The sequence below is a fragment of the Apodemus sylvaticus genome, chromosome 16 (genome assembly GCF_947179515.1).
Source record: "Apodemus sylvaticus chromosome 16, mApoSyl1.1, whole genome shotgun sequence".
Lineage (NCBI taxonomy): Eukaryota > Metazoa > Chordata > Mammalia > Rodentia > Muridae > Apodemus > Apodemus sylvaticus.
The window spans coordinates 84,109,985-84,129,212 of record NC_067487.1 but is presented as its reverse complement, the minus strand read 5'-3'; the positions used below and the strand labels follow the sequence as shown (position 1 = coordinate 84,129,212).

Below are 19,228 nucleotides of genomic sequence, written 5' to 3'. Positions count from 1 at the left end.
AACACAGCTGGGATGCTGTGAGAGCTAGCTGGGAAAGATTGGCTGGGCAGCGACAGTGAGTGCAGGACACACCAGGCTTGGTGCAAAGGCCTGGTAGAGCGGTACCATTTTATTAACTTGAAGCTTGTTCTTTTATATTTTCTAATTTGTCAAATCATTGTGAGGAACAGTGTCATGTGACTTTTATCAGTCTTCATGGTACGTAGTGCACTGAAGATGAGATAGTTTCAGTTGAAACTTGAGGTAAGTACCTTCAACTTCTTCAACCTCCAAATTTTAATACATCCTAGTGATGGAAATGAGTGTATAAACCTCCATAAAGAATTTTGAAATTTTTGTTTTGGTGAAGTACCTAAGCTTATAAGATTGGTAGAATAGATCACAGGCAAGTATGACAACAGTTAGAAGCCCAACTACTATTTAATATCTAGGATTCTTTTGTCAGGTTAATTTACTTCCTAATGTCAAAGATTTCTGAGATCTATATCTCCTGATATCTCAACTTGGTCTGCCCTGCCATTTGTAGCAATAATGGGTATAAGAGGATCACAAATAATGGTGATCTGTGATCATTGTGGCAACAATAATCTTCTTTGGGCAAAACTGTAAATAAAGGTTAAATGTACATAACTGGTCCTTGTGTAGCTACATGTATTAATAATATTGTGATTGTTTTTGTCAAGAGTCACTTAGGGAAGAGTGACGGTCAGTTGAAGAATTGCTCTATTGGATTAGCCTTTGGTCATGTCTATGGGGGTATTTTATTGATTAATGATTGATATACGAGGGCCCCTACCCCACTAGGAAGCACTACCCCTGGGCAGGTGGTTGTGGGTTGTATAAAAATGCAAGCCACCTCTTCCACAGAGTTCTCTGAGCTGCTATGGGAGGAATTTGATGGAGATTCCATCTAGGCCTGAGAATTCTAAGATCTCTCACTCTCACTCTCGGCTTATTGTCTGGCAGTGGAACTCTGTATTAGTTCCCATGAGTTGCAACAGGGCTTCCCTGATGATGGTGGAAAAAGACACTTATCTGTGAGTATAGCAGAATATCGTTAAGAGTCATTTTATTGCTACTTTCTTTTAGCAGAAAGGATTTGGTTTCTCTCTAGATCTGTGGGGTGTCTAGTCTCAGGTTTGTGGTCATCCACACAGTTAGATCTGTGGGGTGTCTAGTCTCAGGTTTGTCGTCATCCACACAGTTAGATCTGTGGGGTGTCTAGTCTCAGGTTTGTGGTCATCCACACAGTATCAGGTATGGATTTCATCTCATGGAATGGACCTTTTGTCAAATCAGATATTAGTGAGTTGTTTCCACAAGTTTTGTGTCCCCATTTCGCTGGCATATTTGACAGGCAGGACGGCATTATCGATGAAGGGTTTATAGTTGTGTTGGTGCTTACATTTCACCTTTGCTAGCATACAGAGCACCTTCAAGTACCAAGAACACTAGCCTGTAGCTCGAGGTAGGCCCCGCTTGACCTCTCCATGGGTAATGAACTGTGTAGACGCTAGACTCATCATACGGTCTTGCTCTTACATTGTGGAGAATTCTGAGCACAAGTTGCTGGGAACCCCATTATTTCTGATTCTCTTTTTCAAATATCGTCTTAATATTTACCTTGGTTGGCCTTGATCCTCCTCTGTCAGCTTCCCAAGCCCTATGGCTATACACATGTCCCCCACTGAGCTTTGATTCTGATTTTATATGGCTTACCAGTTTCTAAAGGGATCTACAGTTTGTGAAATGGTTCTGTGTACATCCTTCCATGGTAGTTCACTTAGCTAATGGATGGTGGAGCAGCGATTTGAAACCTAGATTTCTCATCTTATTCTGTTGTACCATCATACAAGGAAAGTGAGGATTTAGTTTTGATGACTTTCTATTAGGTGTTCCTACTCTGACCTAAACTTTCATCTCCCATACTTGCATTCCTTGTAGAAATTGCCATTGTCTAGGTACCAAGGTTCAGTATTACACTGTGTCTTCTGTCTGTTCTAGCCTTATGCCTTCATCGTTCAGCCTGTAGCTCTGTGCCCATATGGATGGTGATACATGCTCATACATACTGACCCCACACAGACTTTTGCTCTCACTATAGATTTGGAATTAGATGCTGCCTACCATTAGTTTGAACTATCCTTTATTAAATGCCACATTACTGCTTTAATTGTAATTTCTTTAGGTCTTTAATTCTTCATAAATTGCCAGTACAAGTTTGGCTTAGTGAACTCTTATTTGCAAGTCAGCTGTTTTGAATTCCATTTTCCCTCACTTACTGAGTGAAGATTTTTTATGGCTTGGCTCAATTCAAATCAGTCTTAGTGTTCTGAGGGTATTAATTCAATTTTACTTGATCTTGGGCATTCTTTGTATGTTCATCTGTGTATTCAAAGTAAGGGGCAATATTACCTGCACTGAGTTTGTATTTAGTACCTGCTTAAGACCAAACTAACATGAAAACATAGGTCTTTCAGTATCTTTCTTCACATTTTATGTGTGCTCACACTGTATTGTGAGCAAACAGGGCAAAGAAACAGTCTACCTTTTTGTGGTTTGAAATGCTGACTGAATAGAGATTACATATGCCAAGTTGTTTATAGCTTTATAATATGCATGGATTCTCTGTTGGAATTACAGAAAGGTCAAGATAAAGATATGATAATTGCTTTTTATAGTTCACAGAACGAAACTGCAGACTGAGATGTTTTGAATTTAGTTTGTACTATAAGCATTTCTAGGAAACCACATTTAAACAGCAGTGGTTATCATGAAGTAGTCTCTGGTTCTTTACTAGGAAAACCAAATTGAGAATTTATAATATTTCTGGTTTAGCTTCACCAGCTGTGGTATAGCCATGGAAAATAAGTGAAGAAAGTAAGGTCTAATCAAAATAGGACATTAGAGTGACAGACAAATTATTTTTAATTCATGCTTACTTGATTTGTCTGATGCTGTAGAGGTTAGAGAGTCACATGTAGAAGTTAATAATACCTTAGCTTATTATGTTATCTTCATAATAAATTAATTGAATTTTTAGGTTGTTTCATATAAAATAAAAACAATGATTATTGATTATTGTTTAATTATGATAATTATGGATGCAAATATTTAAAATGTAAATTTAGAGTCTGGAGATATGGCTCAGTCTTAAGAGCACTTGCTGCTTTTTCAGAGGAACTGGACTCCATTTCCAGAGGATTCAGTTTGTCTTCTGATCTTCCCAGATTTTGGATGTATATGATGCACATATCTATACTCAGGCACATACACACACATAAGATAAATAAATAAACCATATATAAAATTCATTTATATATGTATATATATATATGAATCTTAAATGTGAACTTCACATGAAAAATATTCATTGTTAATACAGCTATAATGAAATTATTGTATAGATTGTTCTGTTCATGAATCAGATAATTTGGGGCTAATGAAAAATGACTCAATGGTTGTACTGGATAATTTGACACAAGCTAGAGTCATCTGAGATTAGGGAACCCAATCAAGACATGCCTTTATGAGATCTGGCTGGCGGCAAGCCTGTAAGGCATTTTCTTTTTTTTTTTTTTTTCACTTTTTTTTTATTCGATATAATTTTTTATTTACATTTCAAATGATTTCCCCTTTTCTAGCCCCCCACTCCCCCAAAATCCCGTAAGGCATTTTCTTAATTAGTGATTGTTGTGAGGATATATCTTAGTTATTATTCTATTGCCGTGAAGGGGCATTATGACCAAGGCAAAAAGAAAACATTTAATTAGGGGCTTGCTTATAGTTTTAGAGGGTTAGTGCATGATCATCATGATGCAGGATCAACAGGCATGGTACTGAAGGAGTAGTTAATCTGCGGGGAGAGAGGGAGAGGGAGAGGGGCATGGGGAGGGGGAAGAGGAGAGGGAGAGGAAACACCTGGCCTGGGATTTGAAACCTCAAAGCTAGCCTCTGGTAATATATTTTCCAACAAGTATATACCTCCTAATCCTTCCCTAACAGTTTCACTCAGTGGGTACCAAGCATTCTAACATTTGAAGTCATGGGTTGTCCTCACTGATACCAGCATGGAGGAACCAGCCCATTGTGAGTGAGGCTACTTCAGGTGATGGTCCTGAGCTCTATAACAAAGCAGACTGGGCAAACTATGAGAAGCAAACCTTTAACCAGTACCTTTCCATGGCCCCTGAATTAGCACCTGCCTCTGGATTCCTGCCCTGTCTTCCTTTGATGATGAACATTGACTGATATGGACTCCTCAGTAAAGTAAACCCTTTGTCCCCAGCTTGCTTTTGGTCATGTTGACTTACCATAGCATGTAACCGTAACTAAGACAGTGGTTTATAGTAGAAGAAATTCTGCATTGCCAGAGGAATGCATAGTGTGCAGGCTGTAAGAAGCTCTCTGTAGATAGCCAATATACTTGTAAAAATGTTAGGAAAGGGCACTCTATAGGACTTCTCATTAGCTGCATTTGTCTTTTTCTGCTATAGATTTCTGCTATAGATTTGTATTTAATAAGGGATTGTTTGTGATACTTGTGCATAGACATGGGGGATTTTTCTGATCTGATTAATTCATAAATATGATAATACCCCTTGCAAGTATTGTTTTGATATAATAGTAACTGTCAGTCTAGACCTATAACATTCTGTTATGATCACTTTCCGTTTGAATCCACTTAGTAAGTAAGCCCTATAAAGGCTGTGACTATATCTGTTTTATTCACCATTGCATCATGTTGTCTAGCCTATAGATTAGGATGTTTCTTCAAGAATGTTTCCACATTTTATTTTTACTGAATTAATATAACTTTGAATTTCAGGCCTAGAAGCAAAGACAGAGATAATAATAACCTAGGGTCCTAATATATTTTTCAAGTTCAAACCCCAAGTGATTGCACTCCCTTCCACTGCTGTCCCTAAAGGCTCTTCCACCTTCCAGTAGTGCTCCCAATTGCAGCTGGACCCTTAATATTATACATTATCTTTAGGGGACACTTCAGATATAAATTGTAAGCTATCATTTTTTATTGTAGTTATTCCATTTAGGAGATTGAATTACATTGGATGCTACTGATACTGTTAGTTATAGCAAAACTGGCTGCCTTAGGGTTTTACTGCTGTGAACAGATACCATGACCAAGGCAACATTTAATTAGGGCTGGTTTACTGGTTCAGAGGTTCAGTCCATTATCGTCAAGGCAGGAACATTACAGTGTCCAGGCAAGGATGGTGCAGGAGGGGCTGACAGTTCTACATCTTCATCTGAAGGCTGCTAGGAGAAGATTAAACTAGGGTATTTAAGAAGCCTCTACACACAGTGACACACCTCTTCCAATAAGGCAACATATCTAGTAGTGCCACTACCTGGACCAAGCATATGCAAACTATCACATTGGCTATAAACATCTATGGTGCTTAATTGTCAACAACTACTATTCAAGGTAGTAGCCAAATTTCAAATCGGAAAAATGAAGGTTTTAGGTATTAAGTTTACGGCCACAGAACTTTTATTAATTGTGAAGATAGGTTCATTTATAACAATTAAAAAGTATAATTTACTATGTATATGGAGCACTTAGTTGTAGAGTTGGCACTGTACTGAATGTTTCAAATTTAATTTCACTGTGAGAGAAGTATGATTGTTATTTCCATTGTACAAACGCAGAAAGCTACACAGGCTCCTGACCAGTCTCCATTCTCTTACATGGCCTGTAGTAGAGTTGAGATGTGAGCACTGCTGGTTATGACCTTTGCAACATTCTAAGTTTGAAATATTTCATTTCATCATTAGGCCTTAAAAATGTTTACCTACTCATTGAATAGGCATGCCATAAAGTATTTCTGCTCTATTCTTGGTGTGCTCTTCCCTGAAGACTTTCTCCCACTCTGCTTATTTGCCTGTAGTTTTTTGTGTTGAGTTGAGGCCACATAGATTTTCTTGTTTACTTTTGCATGTCTATGACAACATTAAATGTGTTTTAGAATGTGAACTGAAATTTGCATATGAGTAACAAATCAGTTGTGCTTCTGAATCATAAGATAATTTTGCTTTATTATTGTTACCAGTGTAGGTTTTCCTTCTTGCTATCCACTCTTAGTTTTCAACATGGAGTCTTGCTTTGCAGCTCATGCTGGCCTCAAACCTTTAGTTCAACATTCTCAGTGCAATTGTTAGTATTATGGGCATGCACTACCATGCCTGGCTTTGATGTATTTTTTATGTATGGCCTAAGTTTAAGTATTTCCATAGTACATGGTACAGCTCCTTTTTTTCAAACTTTTGGATAAATTATTTTCATTAATGCTCATGGGCAGCCTGTAAAAGGCCAGCTATAGTTTTAATGCCTTTGGTCAGAGTAGAGCAGAATTTGATTTTAATAAATCATAATTTTATACTATACTATTTACTAGAGTGCCATTTATGGACCATAGCTTTCAGACAATGAAGAGAGCATAGTTTTTTTTTTAAAGCTTGTAATTGTTTTTCCATAAAGTTATATTTTTAATTAAACTTTAAGTCATTTGCAGTTACTTCTTATATTTATATATTTCCCCCTTAATAATAACTATCTGCATGCTAGAGGAGAACACTGACCTTCTAATTGGCATATGCTTATAGTTCATATCAACTTCCACACTTTCAAAATTACCTGAAGATTTAAAATATGACAATAACTGAGGAAAAGGGATCATGTAGCCAAAGCTAGCCTGGGCTACATTGAAAAAGTGTGTCACGAACATACACACACACAAATACCATTGGCTGATAAGGAGCTAAGTTCAGTTGATCAAGCTTCCAGGTTATCTAAAGATTTAAGATTTAGTGTTTGGTGATGTCTATTCTATAACAACAACAGAAACTTGTAAGCTATTAACTGAATTAGATGACACATAAATACTGTCATTTTAAGCAAGAAATAATAACTTTTGTGGTGTGGGTCTTCACAAGAAAGAGTTGCAGATCAAGGTAGGAAGTTCTTCTCTTCCTTCTGTGGGAGCTAGGAAGCATTCCAAGAATAAAGACTTTGGGTAGAGCGTAATTCATGCTTTCATTCATTCTAGACTGTCTTCTGAAGATCGATGTCTGTTTCCTTGAGCTCTTTAATTTTCATGCCAATTTGGATAAGCATGGCACAAATCCAGCAGGGAGGTTCAAATGAAAAAGGACAGACTACAGCATTGCAAGGTACACACTTACATTACTTATTCAGGAAACTTTCACTGTGCACAATGAGAGCATAGGGATATATAGATACTCTTTGTTCACTTCAGTTGTCAAATAAGGATGTTAGTGCCTTAGCTTTTTGCAAGCATTTATATTGCTTATAGCAACCATTACAGTGCCTGAAATGTATCATAGACTCAAGACTTCTTAATGTTCTTTCTGCTCAAGGTCATCTCTTAATGGTAAAACAAACACTTGTAAGACTTTTAAATCAAGATCCATATTTTTACTGTATTATGTTGAGTTGGGTGTCATTTAATCTGGCTTTTCTTGCATTATGCTATTTGTTAACTGGAACATGGGATATTTTGTGTAAGCCCCTCCATATTAATACCTCAGAAGTAATTTGTCTATTTTTTAATTGTTGTTTTACACACTAAACACACACACACACACACACACACACACACACACACACACACACACACACACACACCCTAAACAAGACATGAACTAGAATGACACCAAGGGATATGCTGTCTTGAAAGTATACCCTGTCTCCTCAGGCTTCACCATGGAGGGGCCCTGATGATTATCCAGCCAGCTGTTCTTAGTGCTAGCCTGCATATTATGGATCTGAGTTGAGCATTTTGTTCTAGTTTGGGTTTTTCCTAAAGCCCGTGTATCATTATTAGATTATTACATTATTAAAATCAGAATATGGAAACATTAATAAGACGAAGATCCTGCAGTATTGTTTTAGTTATTGTGATGTTTTCTCAGAAGCAGACTGAAAGACTTGGGACGCCTTTGCTTCCTTCCAACTCTGAGGAAAACAACTTTTTCTGCTTTATGCCCTTATAAGCTGGCCCATTATCTGTCTTAATGACTTTAGGTAATCCCATAATATTAAAGGCTTGTAAACAATGATCCATTACATTTCTAGAGGCCTCTCCCATATGCAGAGAAGCAAAAAGGAATCCTGAACAAGTATCAGTGCAAACATGTATATATTTTAATTTTCGAAATTTGGGATAGTGAGATACATCCATTTGCCAAATATGATTGGGCGTAAGGCCTCGTGGATTAACCCCTAGATGAGGAGCTGGAGGTAATGTAAGGCAGTTAGGGCATTGTTTCACAAACAGTCTTGCTTACCTCCTTAGTGATCTTATGTCTGAACCTTAAGGTGTGGCTAGAAAGATGAAACTTATTACGAACACTTCTAGCCAACTCAACAGGATCTGAAACTAAGGCTTCTCCTATTAGAGCTCTGTCAAAACAGTCATTGCCTGTAGCTAAAGGTCCTGGAAGACCGGAGTGAGCTCGTATAAGGCAGATATAAAAGGGATGTTTCCCAACTATGAAAACAAAGGTCCTGCTGTCGTATTAAAATTAAATGTGCCACAAGTTTCCAACAGAGGAACAGATTTGGCAACATACAAACTATCAGTAAAAAGATTAAAAGTATTATCTGCAGATTGAAAAACATTTAGTACTGCTGTCAGTTCTGCTAACTGTGTTGGGAGCCCAGGGGTCTCTATTACCACCTGTTGATTATTCAAATGATATCCACCTCATCCTTTAGAGGAGCCATCAGTGAAAATCAAAAGAACATTAAGTAGTGGCTGTAAAGATGTCCTATTAGGAAATACAACCTTATGCACATTTAAAAATTTTATCAACCTATCTTGAGGATAATGATTATCTATAGTTCCTTTAAATTCTATTTGAGCAAGTAACCAATCTGTACTATGCTGCTTCAGCCAAGCATCTTGATCTATATTAAAAGGCTGATAATGATATCTGATTCTTTGCCAAAATAAGTCAGTACCGGCTTCCTTCCAAGTATAGTCATATGGGTTGCTGCCTTATAATATGGCAGGATATTATGTTTAGGAGACACCCTTGAATTGGGGCAGGCTTACAGTGTTATAGGTTTATTCCATTATAGTCATGATGGGGAACATGGTGGCACACAGGCAGACATGGTACTGGAGAGGTAGCTGAGAGTTCTACATCTCCATCTACATTCAGGAGGAAGAGAGCCACTGTGCTTGGCTATAACTTTTGAAACTTTAAAGTCCATGTCCAGTGTACACATTCTCCCATAAGGCCACACCTACTCCAGCAAAGCCATATGTCCTGTCCTTTCAAATAATGCCACTCCCTGAGTATATGGGGGCACTTTAATTCAAACTATTGACGTCTGTTTTAAAATCACATCTGCTAAGAAAATTAGTCCAGATCTTCTCAGTTTAGCCTCTGGTAGATTTTTAGGACAAAGGCAAAAAGCAGCCACATTCTTTGCCAAAATATCACGAGCCCATTTGTTAATATTGATCACTTCTGACAACTCTTCAGCTAGACCTCTGTAGCCTCCATGGTTCTTAGCACTATTGCCTTCTAAGCTCCCGCTGGAACGGCCCTTTAAGCCTAGCTTACAATGTCATTTTCCTGCTTCAGAGTCCCAAAGTCTTCCACATTCATCCAAAAATAAACCTAGTACAGTCAGATCTGCTACAATAGCCAACTTCTTAGTACTGAATTCTTAGTTATTTTTCTTTTTGAAAACATTAAAGCTTTTGAGAATATAATTTGTTTATGTTATTGTCTTCCAGTTTGTCACTCAAACCCCTTTCATATACTTTTCCCTGCTCTTCAGATTCATGACCTCTTTTCACTAATTGTTTTTGTCTGCCTGTGTGTGTGTGTGTGTGTGTCCTGTTCAGTTCGTATAATGTTACTTGTATGTATGATTTCAAGGCTTACCATTTGGCATTTTGTTACTTTTCTACTGCTGTGACAAAACACCCTGACTTATGCAGCCTAAAGAAAAAAAATGTGGATAATGATTTCAAAGGGTTGGAGTCCATAACCATCATGGTAGGGTGTACAGCAAAAGCAGGAAGGCATGACACTAGAGAAGTAGCTGAGAGCTTACAACTTGATCTACAAGTACAAGGCAGAAAGAACTACCTGGGAAGGGTGTTGGCCTTTGAAACCTTAAAGCCCACTTTCAGTGATACACCTCTTCCAGCGAGACCACACCTTCTAATCCGTCCCAAACAGTTCCTCCAGTTGAGGATTAAGTATTCAAACATGCAGACATATGGGGGCCATTCTCGTTCAAATGATTACAGGCAACTTATTGAAGACTTCTTTGGAAGACAGGTAGTACCTGACTTACTATACTCTGAATTCTTTAGCATTATGATTATCCAAAAGCAGTATGCATTTATAGAAATTTCACTCAGAGATTTGAATTTTGATTATTTCTCTAGCTAGTTGCAATATATATTATGTTAATAACTGTCATTTATTGCTTAGACTTGTTGAAATAAGATTCTCATAGTAAAGAGGGCTTTACTGTTCCAGACTGCAGCGTGATTCTTTCAAGAGTGCGCCACTGTTTCCTGACTCTGGGAAGCTTGACTCCTAGCTCTGTAATAGGGAGAAAGGAATCCAGCACACTGCTGAAGGTGTTTAAAACATTACTACCTTCAGAAAAGCTAGATGGTGACCATTTTCAACTAAGGAATCTATTTCTTATCTAGTACTATAAAAATGTCTGCAGGGGAATGAGGAGTTTGTAACTCAGCAATAGAGAAACTTTGGCATAACTTCCTCTTTCCCAGTGGATGTCTCCTGGGTTGTAAATGGGATTTGCTGATGTCTTGCTATCTGACTTTTTTATATGTTGCTTGGTGTTTGCTCTTTTAATTTTACTTGCTACATGTTTAACAGACTCATTTATTTGTAAGCAAAAGTATGGTACATACCAGCGCTAAGTGGTACACATTATGGTAATCTGTTGTGATTTCAGGGGACAGTTCAGAGTTTGTTTCCAGTCAGCCTGTGAATAACTAAACAGCCAGTGATCTGCAGTGTACTGTGTTGCTGAACTATGGATGATTAAAGTTTTGGTACAGTATTCAGTTTATTGCGATCATCTTCATTGTATGTTAAGGAGCATTTATATAAAGATTTAATGCAGTTTTTCCTGTAAACAGTGCTTCTGAGCTGTAGACCAGCCTCATGAATCCCACAAATTCTGATGTATTTTTATTTAGTTAGTATTTTGCAAAAATTTGCACGATTTATGCGTTTGATACTAAAATTACTTTTAAAAAGTGGCATTGATGTTTAGTAATTAAATTTGGGTTAGTATTAGCGTTTTTTTTTTTTTTTTAGAGTAACAAGAATAGAACAAATCTATTATCTATCATTTCTTTATCTTATCTATCTATATACCTTTCATTATGATCACCTATTTATTTATTATCTGTCCATCCATCCGTCCGTCCGCCGTCCGTCCATCCATCCATCTATCCATCCGTCTATCTATCTATCTATCTATCTATCTATCTATCTATCTATCTATCTATCTATCTATCTGTTATTGGGGGATTATTATAGTGACTTATAGGCTGTGGTCCTGCTAGTTCACAATGGCTCTCTCCCAACAGAAAACCCAATAATCAAGTAGTTGTTTATTCCATGAGACTTCAGTATACACCAGAATCCTAAAGAAGTAGCCAGTGAAAGAATGAGCTTAAGAGTAAGAGCAAGGGTAAGCAGGCAGTGTAAAATTTTCCTTCTTTCATGTCCTTATATAGGCTAACACCAAAAGGTATAACTAATATTAAAGGTGTGTCTTCCTACTCAGAAGATCTGGATTAAAGTTGCATCTTCCCACTTCAGGTGATTTAGTAAAGGAGAAATCCCTCACAGGGTTTTTCATTAGTGTGGATGTAGTGGAGTGGACAGGGTAGGTTAAGAGAGAGTTCAGTGAGGAGAGTTGCTTGTGCGCAGGCTTGATTGTCTGGGTCTTGTAACGGATCAGGAGAGAAGCTCTCCAGAAGAGTTGTTCTTCGACCTCTGCAAGTTTGTCTGTGTTGGTGTGCTCTCTCTTCTTCCTGCCTTCTTCCATCTTCCTCCCTTTTTGCATTCTCTCTTCATTTCCTGTAAAATTAATAAATAACAAGTGTTTGTTTGTTTTCGAGACAGTCTCTCTGTGAAGACTCACAGGCTTAGAACTTAATGTATAAACCAGCTGCCTTGAACTCACAAAGACCCCGTTGCCTCTGCTTCTGGAGTGTTGGGATTAGAGAAGTGCACTGCCAGGCCCAGTTCACAATAGGATATTTTTGTAAGAGATTTCCTTCATTGAATTTTATATTACTTTTATTTGTGGTTTAAGACTTGATTTATATGATTTCACGCCCTTAAAATTCAGTGACTTATTTTATGTCTCAGAATATCAGATTTTGTTGTAAATACTTGCTGTGCCCTTTCTAGAAATATCAAGTTGACTATAGTTTGTCAATGAGATTTCCCTTTTCTGAGGTAGCACGCCTGTTAACAATATCACTGTTTAGGTCTTTTTTATTAGGGTATCATGGGTGACCTTCTGTCATTTCTATAAAACATAATGTTACAGCAGTCTTTGTGGTCCTCTGGCTCTTAGAATCCTTTTGCCCCCCTTTTTTTGGATATCCCCTGTGCCTCAGATGCAGGAGATTTGTTTGTAGGTCTATACATTGAAGCTGGGATCTACATGACACCATGCTCTTTGCATTATACCCTGTTGTGGTTTTCTGAAAAGAAAGGTTCTTTGATGAGGATTGAGAACCACATTTATCTGTGACTATTAGGATATAGTTTAATGCAATTGGGAATTATTGCTAGTCTAGTAAAGTGGTGGTAGTAGGTTCTTGTCTAAAATTCATGGCTTCACTAGCTCCAAGTAGTCGGCTAAGTTACCAGTGATTGCTGACAGAGGGAAAATTAGAATTTCCCAGATATGGAAGGCTATCCAATACAAATGGTTAGCCATGAAATCATACACACACACAAATGACACTAATTGGCACAGCAGGTCGTATTTATATATGTACAACAATAATAAAAAGGAGGGGGAGTGAGGGAGTGACAGGGAAAGGGTTGGAGGGAGGGGACATAGGGAGGATTGGAGGGAGGATATGGAAAGGTGGAAATGATGTGATTATATTATAATTTAAAATGTAATAAAAATAAATATTGAATACCAGAAGCATAAAATGATGTTAAATAACTATTTAGTGGATTATGTAAATGCAAATTAGTTTGAATTGATACATAAAGATGTATGCCCTTATCTGTTTCTTGTGTTCTTGCTCTATTAATTAATATGTAAAGGTATTGAAATGTCTGGCTTTAATCGTGGCCTACTTTGCTATTTAGTTATGTTCCTCTTGATTGTCTTGAGTGTCTTCTCTTGGAACAGACACATTTAAGATTGTTATACTCTCTGGAGATTTAACCTCCATTGTTATGACATTCATGTTGCTAATATCTTGCATACTTTCTTCTTTACTTCCTTGAAGTGTACTTTTTCTAACAGTAATATGGCAACTACAGAGTATATTTTGATTAGTGTCTATGTCATGGTTTTGACTTCTTTTATGATTATTGTGCCGCCTGAGTTGGTCTTGAACTCATGATTATTCTTCTTCAAAGTCATGAGGCAGTACACTCTTTGCCTAGACGTAGTATATCATTAAATAGTCTGTTAGTAGAATATTTTATGGCTGGAGGAGAGAAGACACAATATTTCATGGCATTAGTGGTAACAATAAAAAAGCAAAAAGATCTCAAAACCTTTAAAATTAAAAAGATGAAAATTATATCAAAGGGACACAGGTCATAACCAAGAAAATGCATTATTCAAGAAACAATATAAATGCTGTGGTGTTGGGTTGTTAGTCAGATGTTTATGCTAAACATCCTTTGATATTTAGGTCCATTGATATTTTAAAAAGTTGGAATAATTATGAAAAGGGAGAAAGTGATGCCGACGTCCACACTAAAGGGTGGCCCGTGATATATGCCAGTATGGAAGAGTGACCAGTGGTGTGTGGGCCAGTGTTTCTTACTTCAGGAGATCGAGCATGACTCCTTTGCTTTCACCTAAAAGTTGGTGGGACTCAGGCATTTCTAAATATAGGTCATCTAGAGGGAAATATTGATGCTGTATTGCAGCTGCCTGCCAGTCACCCCCTCAGCCAGCTGTTGAAGGGTTGTATCATCAGTGATGTTCTGGGCATGTTATATTCTACTTGACATGTAGTCTGTGATATTCCTTCAGAAGGCTATGACACTGGAGGAAGCATGCAGACATGATCCTTTTATAGAAAATAGTTGATATACTCAAACCAAATGTAGTTCTGATAAAATACTTGAATAGTTTTTGTGCAGGGTCTGAAGTGGACAGATATACTGTGGTGATGTAATTTGTTGATATTAGGGGAATTTGTGCACAGGAACTGTGTGCCATCTTTCAACTTTTCCATCAATATAAAATTATTCATCAAAGTTCAAATTTTTGCTTCTTTAAGAAGCAGTTTACTGGCCTTTTGTTGTTTTGTTTTGAGACAAAGTTTTTCTATGTAGTCTTGGCCTGGAACCCACTATGTAGACCATGTTGGCCTTAAATTCCCTAGTGCCTTCCTACTGCTGGGAGTAAAACTTGACTGGCCTTTCTTGATATATGTAATTCAGTATTGTGAGAAATAGAAACTGTTGGGTTATTTTTTTGTTTGTTTTTGTTTTTGTTTTTTGAGACAGGGTTTCTCTGTATAGCTCTGGCTGTCCTGGAACTCACTCTGTAGACCAGGCTGGCCTCAAACTCAGAAATCCGCCTGCCTCTGCCTCTTTAACCCCTGTTGGGGTTAAAGGCGTGCGCCACCACCGCCCGGCTAGAGACTGTTTTAGTATCAACCAGACATTTCTAGTCAACATGTCTCATTTTAATATTTCACACAAAATGGGTTAACATACAATAATATCACTTTGCATTTGCAAGTTTTTTATTTTGTTATATACCATAACTCATTTATGTATAAATTTAGTGGTCTTTGAAATGTCATATTAATAACTGAAGCTTTGAAATGGTAGATTAAAGTTAATAAGGTAGAAACAAATAGCTGTTTTGAAGGAGAAGGTAAATCATTTAAGTAGGTTATTTTGAGAATCTGAGTTGTGATTGGGGGATTATGATTTGGAAAGGACTTGTGTTGATACTATATTAGATCAAAATACTGACCTAAAATAGCATTTTTGGAACTTATATTTTAATGCCATTATTAGTTAAAACAGTTGATGAAATTAATCTACTAGAATAAAAGAAAAAAAGTCTTCACTTGTATTAACTCTGAGCAGTGATTCCAAGTCAGTGTAATATCAACCCTTATGACTTCTCTTCTAGATTTGCTGTCTAGGATCAATTTGGATGAACTCATGAAAAAGGACGAACCACCTTTTGATTTTCCAGATACACTGGAAGGCTTTGAATATGCTTTCAATGAAAGTAAGTGGACACATTAGACACCTGAGTGTGTGGAGTTTGCTTACCAAGATTTATAGAATTGTAGAAAATGTATTAGCTACTCTTACAAGTCTAACTGGAATATTTTGTAGTATTTTTGAGAGATGATGACTTACTTATCTTTGCCTAGTGAAATCCTTCACACAAATGAAAGAATCAACAAGGAACAATTTTCTATAGTTGACAAGTCACATAAACTGAAGGACATGAATTTGAGCATTCTACTCTGCTCTAACTGGAGACTCCTAATTGATTTAGGAAGGTATATTCTTCAAGCTACTATTTAAATGAGGTGACTGGATATACCCTAGTTTTTAGTAATGGTTCCCATTACTTTTCAGGAACCTACTTGTTTAAGTCTTTTAAAGTTTAGAATAAAATAACCTTTATACCTGAGTTGTAGAAAAAGGCATACCCCCAGTATATACTAGTACGGGCAGGTAGCATGATCTCTTCATTTCCTTCTGTTGCTTTATTGCTACTGAATTAATGATTGCTCATCACTGTGAGAGTGAGTCCCCCTTACACTGTCACATATAGCTGTACTTAAACACTCAGTGGGTTTATAGAGAAGATAGTAGGCACTATGATCATTTTTCAGATGTTATCTTTTAAGAAGAATATTTTATAATAAAACATGTATAAATAGTAATATTTTGTTGCTTTTTGGGGAGGAAGGGTTAAAGCACTTAGCTGAGTGCTGTTTTCTTTTGAATACTAGAATCTTCTTGGCGCAAGAAACAGGGCAGATGGTCTGTCTTTTTTCATTGTAAATAGGTTGATAATTAAACCTTTGTAAATAGAAAATAATGTTTGCCATGAGGAGAGTCTTTTATGGGATACTATGATCTAGATGGTTGATTTAGCATTATTTATGGTAACTAAACTTACTTCTTGATATATGACGCACATTTCCATGAAGAATAGCACACAGCATTATAATTCACTTTCATATAAAACGGGAATATTATGACCAAAATGTTCACTGCTATATAAGGAGCCCTGTATGCTTTATTTGGACCTTCCTTGCTCTGAATCAGTTAATCTAACCCAGTACGTTAGAAATATGGGAAGAGGGATTGCTAGGACATCTTGGTATCAATTTTAGCTTGATTGCCAGGTACTGAAATTGACAGTAAAGCTTATTAGTAATTGTCCTTGAAACCCTGTGATGTGAGTGAGTTCAAACTTGTGTTTGCTTCCTCCTCCTGAGTCTCCACTGATACCTTATTCCAGGTGCCAGTGTTATCTGAGGTAGAGAACATTTACTCACACTTCTGACCCCGTTCTTTTCTCAGTGTAGCCACACAGTGTGTTCTTATGTTCCTACACCCTTCTCCGCCCCGTTGTCTTTATACGTCCTCATGGCAGCTTTCCACTGCTGACTGTAATTGAGTCTCGTCCAGCGTCCTGAAACATTGCTTAGAGTTTCAACATTTGTGGCCTCAGCCTTATCTGGTAGGAGCTCCTACCATCCGACCATCCTACTGGCCTTAGAGTAGTTTCACTTTGCTTTAAAATATTGAGATGAACATCAAGGCTAACGTATAAATTCCTAGGGACCAGTCTTTATATCCCTAATAGGTTTATTGGCATTTGAAGACAAATTATTAGGACAAAATACTTAAGAAAGTTATAATTTTTCTAAGACATTATTTATTAGAACATTCATATTAAAATATATCCTAAATCATTGGACTACTGCTTGTTGTCTTTTAGAGGGGCAGCTGAGACACATAACAACTGGGGAACCATTCGTTTTTAACTACCGAGAAGACTTACACAGGTGGAACCAGAAAAGATATGAAGCTCTGGGTGAGGTATGTCAAGTATATTGCTGTACTGCATTGATTTTTCGACTGGAAGTATGAAGTATGCCATAGATATTGTTTTATTGAATTTCCTAGTTTGAAGTACCAGGAGTAATTGTTTGTAAGGTATAGCCGTGTACATGATTCTTTTATAAAAGGTGATTTTAAAATAATGCTTTTTCTTCTTTGTATTTGGTAATTTTCCATCATTTACTAGAAACATATATTTAATTTGAAACCTTCTTTTATGCCAACATGGCCTTCATATGACTTTCCAGTGAGTCACTTTACATGGAAAAACAAATTAACACAGAATTTTAACCTTTTTTGGGGTAATATTATTAAAAAGTTGAATCTTCTAGGTCAGAAATGATTATTATTTTTAGGTTTTTATTTATATGAAGACTGCTGTTAGGACAATGAGGTTGAATCTCTCTTACTTCCTTTGTTTGGCCTTTTAAAATTAGGGATCTTACCTGGTATCACCACAGGAAACTTTTGAATGTGCTCTTTGTCATTTTGTTGCATGCTTGTCACAGGTGAAGATTTCACTTACTCAGAATCATATATTCTTAGTAAAACATATATAGATACATTTGTTTAATATGTTACCTGGCAACTACTTTTTCCTAAGGAAAAGCAGAAATTTCTTTATTTATATTGTATTTTTAACGAAGCATTCAAAATGCATTCTTTGGTTAATGTGTAACATGGAGCACATTTGACAACATGAAGAATTCAAATGCACTGAGACAGTTTTTCTGTGTCTCTGGCATTTTTACATGTCTGAACAAAGGTTTTGACCTTTTGCTCTGCTTTCTCTTTACATGGACAACTGGCTTTAAGGGTGGAGAGGGTGGTACCCTTTCCAAGGTACTATGCAGATTTATGTCCTAGTCAAGATAATAATTACAGTCCCTTTCCTCTTCAGTGGTGGCTAAGATGGCAGGCTTACTAGTGGACCTTTATGAATCCAGGTTTGCTAAGCTTGTGTTTCCTTGGGTAACACAGTTACCACGTGTGCTAGGCACTCAGCTGCGCAGGCTAACTGTGGTAACCTTCACTAGTCCCCTCTCCTTCCCTCTAGCTTACTCAGGTTGTTTTTATCTTGAGAAGATATAATTGAAGCACCTCCCCCTCTCCTTTCCTCCCTTCAAACCCTCTCACATATCCTCCCTTGTGCTTTTTCAAATTCACAGTCTTATTCTTTTTTGTTATTACATAGATTTTTGAATATTCTTTAGTATTTGTAACTTAAATGTATTCAGTGACCAGAATAATTTCTGCTTATATACTGTAAACTGATGTTTGCTTTTTAAAAATTTATTCTTTTATTTATTTATTTATTTATTTATTTATTTATTTATTTTTTATTAGAGATTTTCTTTATTTACATTTCAAATGCTATATGCCCTTTCCTTGTTTCCCCTCAGAAAACCCCCATCCCATCCCTTCTACCCCTGCTCACTAACCTACCCACTCACACTTCCCTGACCTGTCATTAGCCTACCCTTGGGGCAATGAGCCATCACAGATCCAAGGGCCTCTCCTCTCACTGATGTCCGACCAGGCCATCCTTTGCCATCCATATGGCTGGAGACATGTGACCCTCCATGTGTATTCTTTGGCTGGTGGTTTAGTCCCTGAGAGCTCTGGAGGTGCTGGCTGGTTCATATTGTTGTTCCTCCTATGTGTCTGCAAACCCCTTCAGCTCCTTGGATCCTTTCTCAAGCTCTTCCATTGTGGACCCTGTGCTCAGTCCATTGGTTGGCTGAGAGCTTCCCTCTCTGTATTTGTCAGACTCTGGCAGAGCTTCTCAGGAGACAGCTATATCTAGCTTCTGTTGGCATCCACAATAGTGTCTGGGTTGATGGCT

The 19,228-nt window shown here is 37.2% G+C and overlaps 1 protein-coding gene across 4 annotated transcripts in view; it reads left to right on the top strand.

The window, feature by feature from the left end:
• Fam172a (family with sequence similarity 172 member A) overlaps positions 1-19,228 on the top strand; it is a 482,169-nt gene that overhangs the window by 35,637 nt on the left and 427,304 nt on the right. For 3 of the 4 annotated variants that reach the window (XM_052160053.1, XM_052160052.1, XM_052160055.1), the window contains exons 2-4: positions 7,071-7,194; positions 15,422-15,523; positions 17,261-17,361. In XM_052160053.1, coding sequence (XP_052016013.1) covers positions 7,089-7,194; positions 15,422-15,523; positions 17,261-17,361 — 309 coding nt within the window. In that variant the 5' untranslated portion in view covers positions 7,071-7,088. The remainder of the gene's footprint in view (positions 1-7,070; positions 7,195-15,421; positions 15,524-17,260; positions 17,362-19,228) is intronic. The other variant, XM_052160054.1, reaches the window with a different exon arrangement.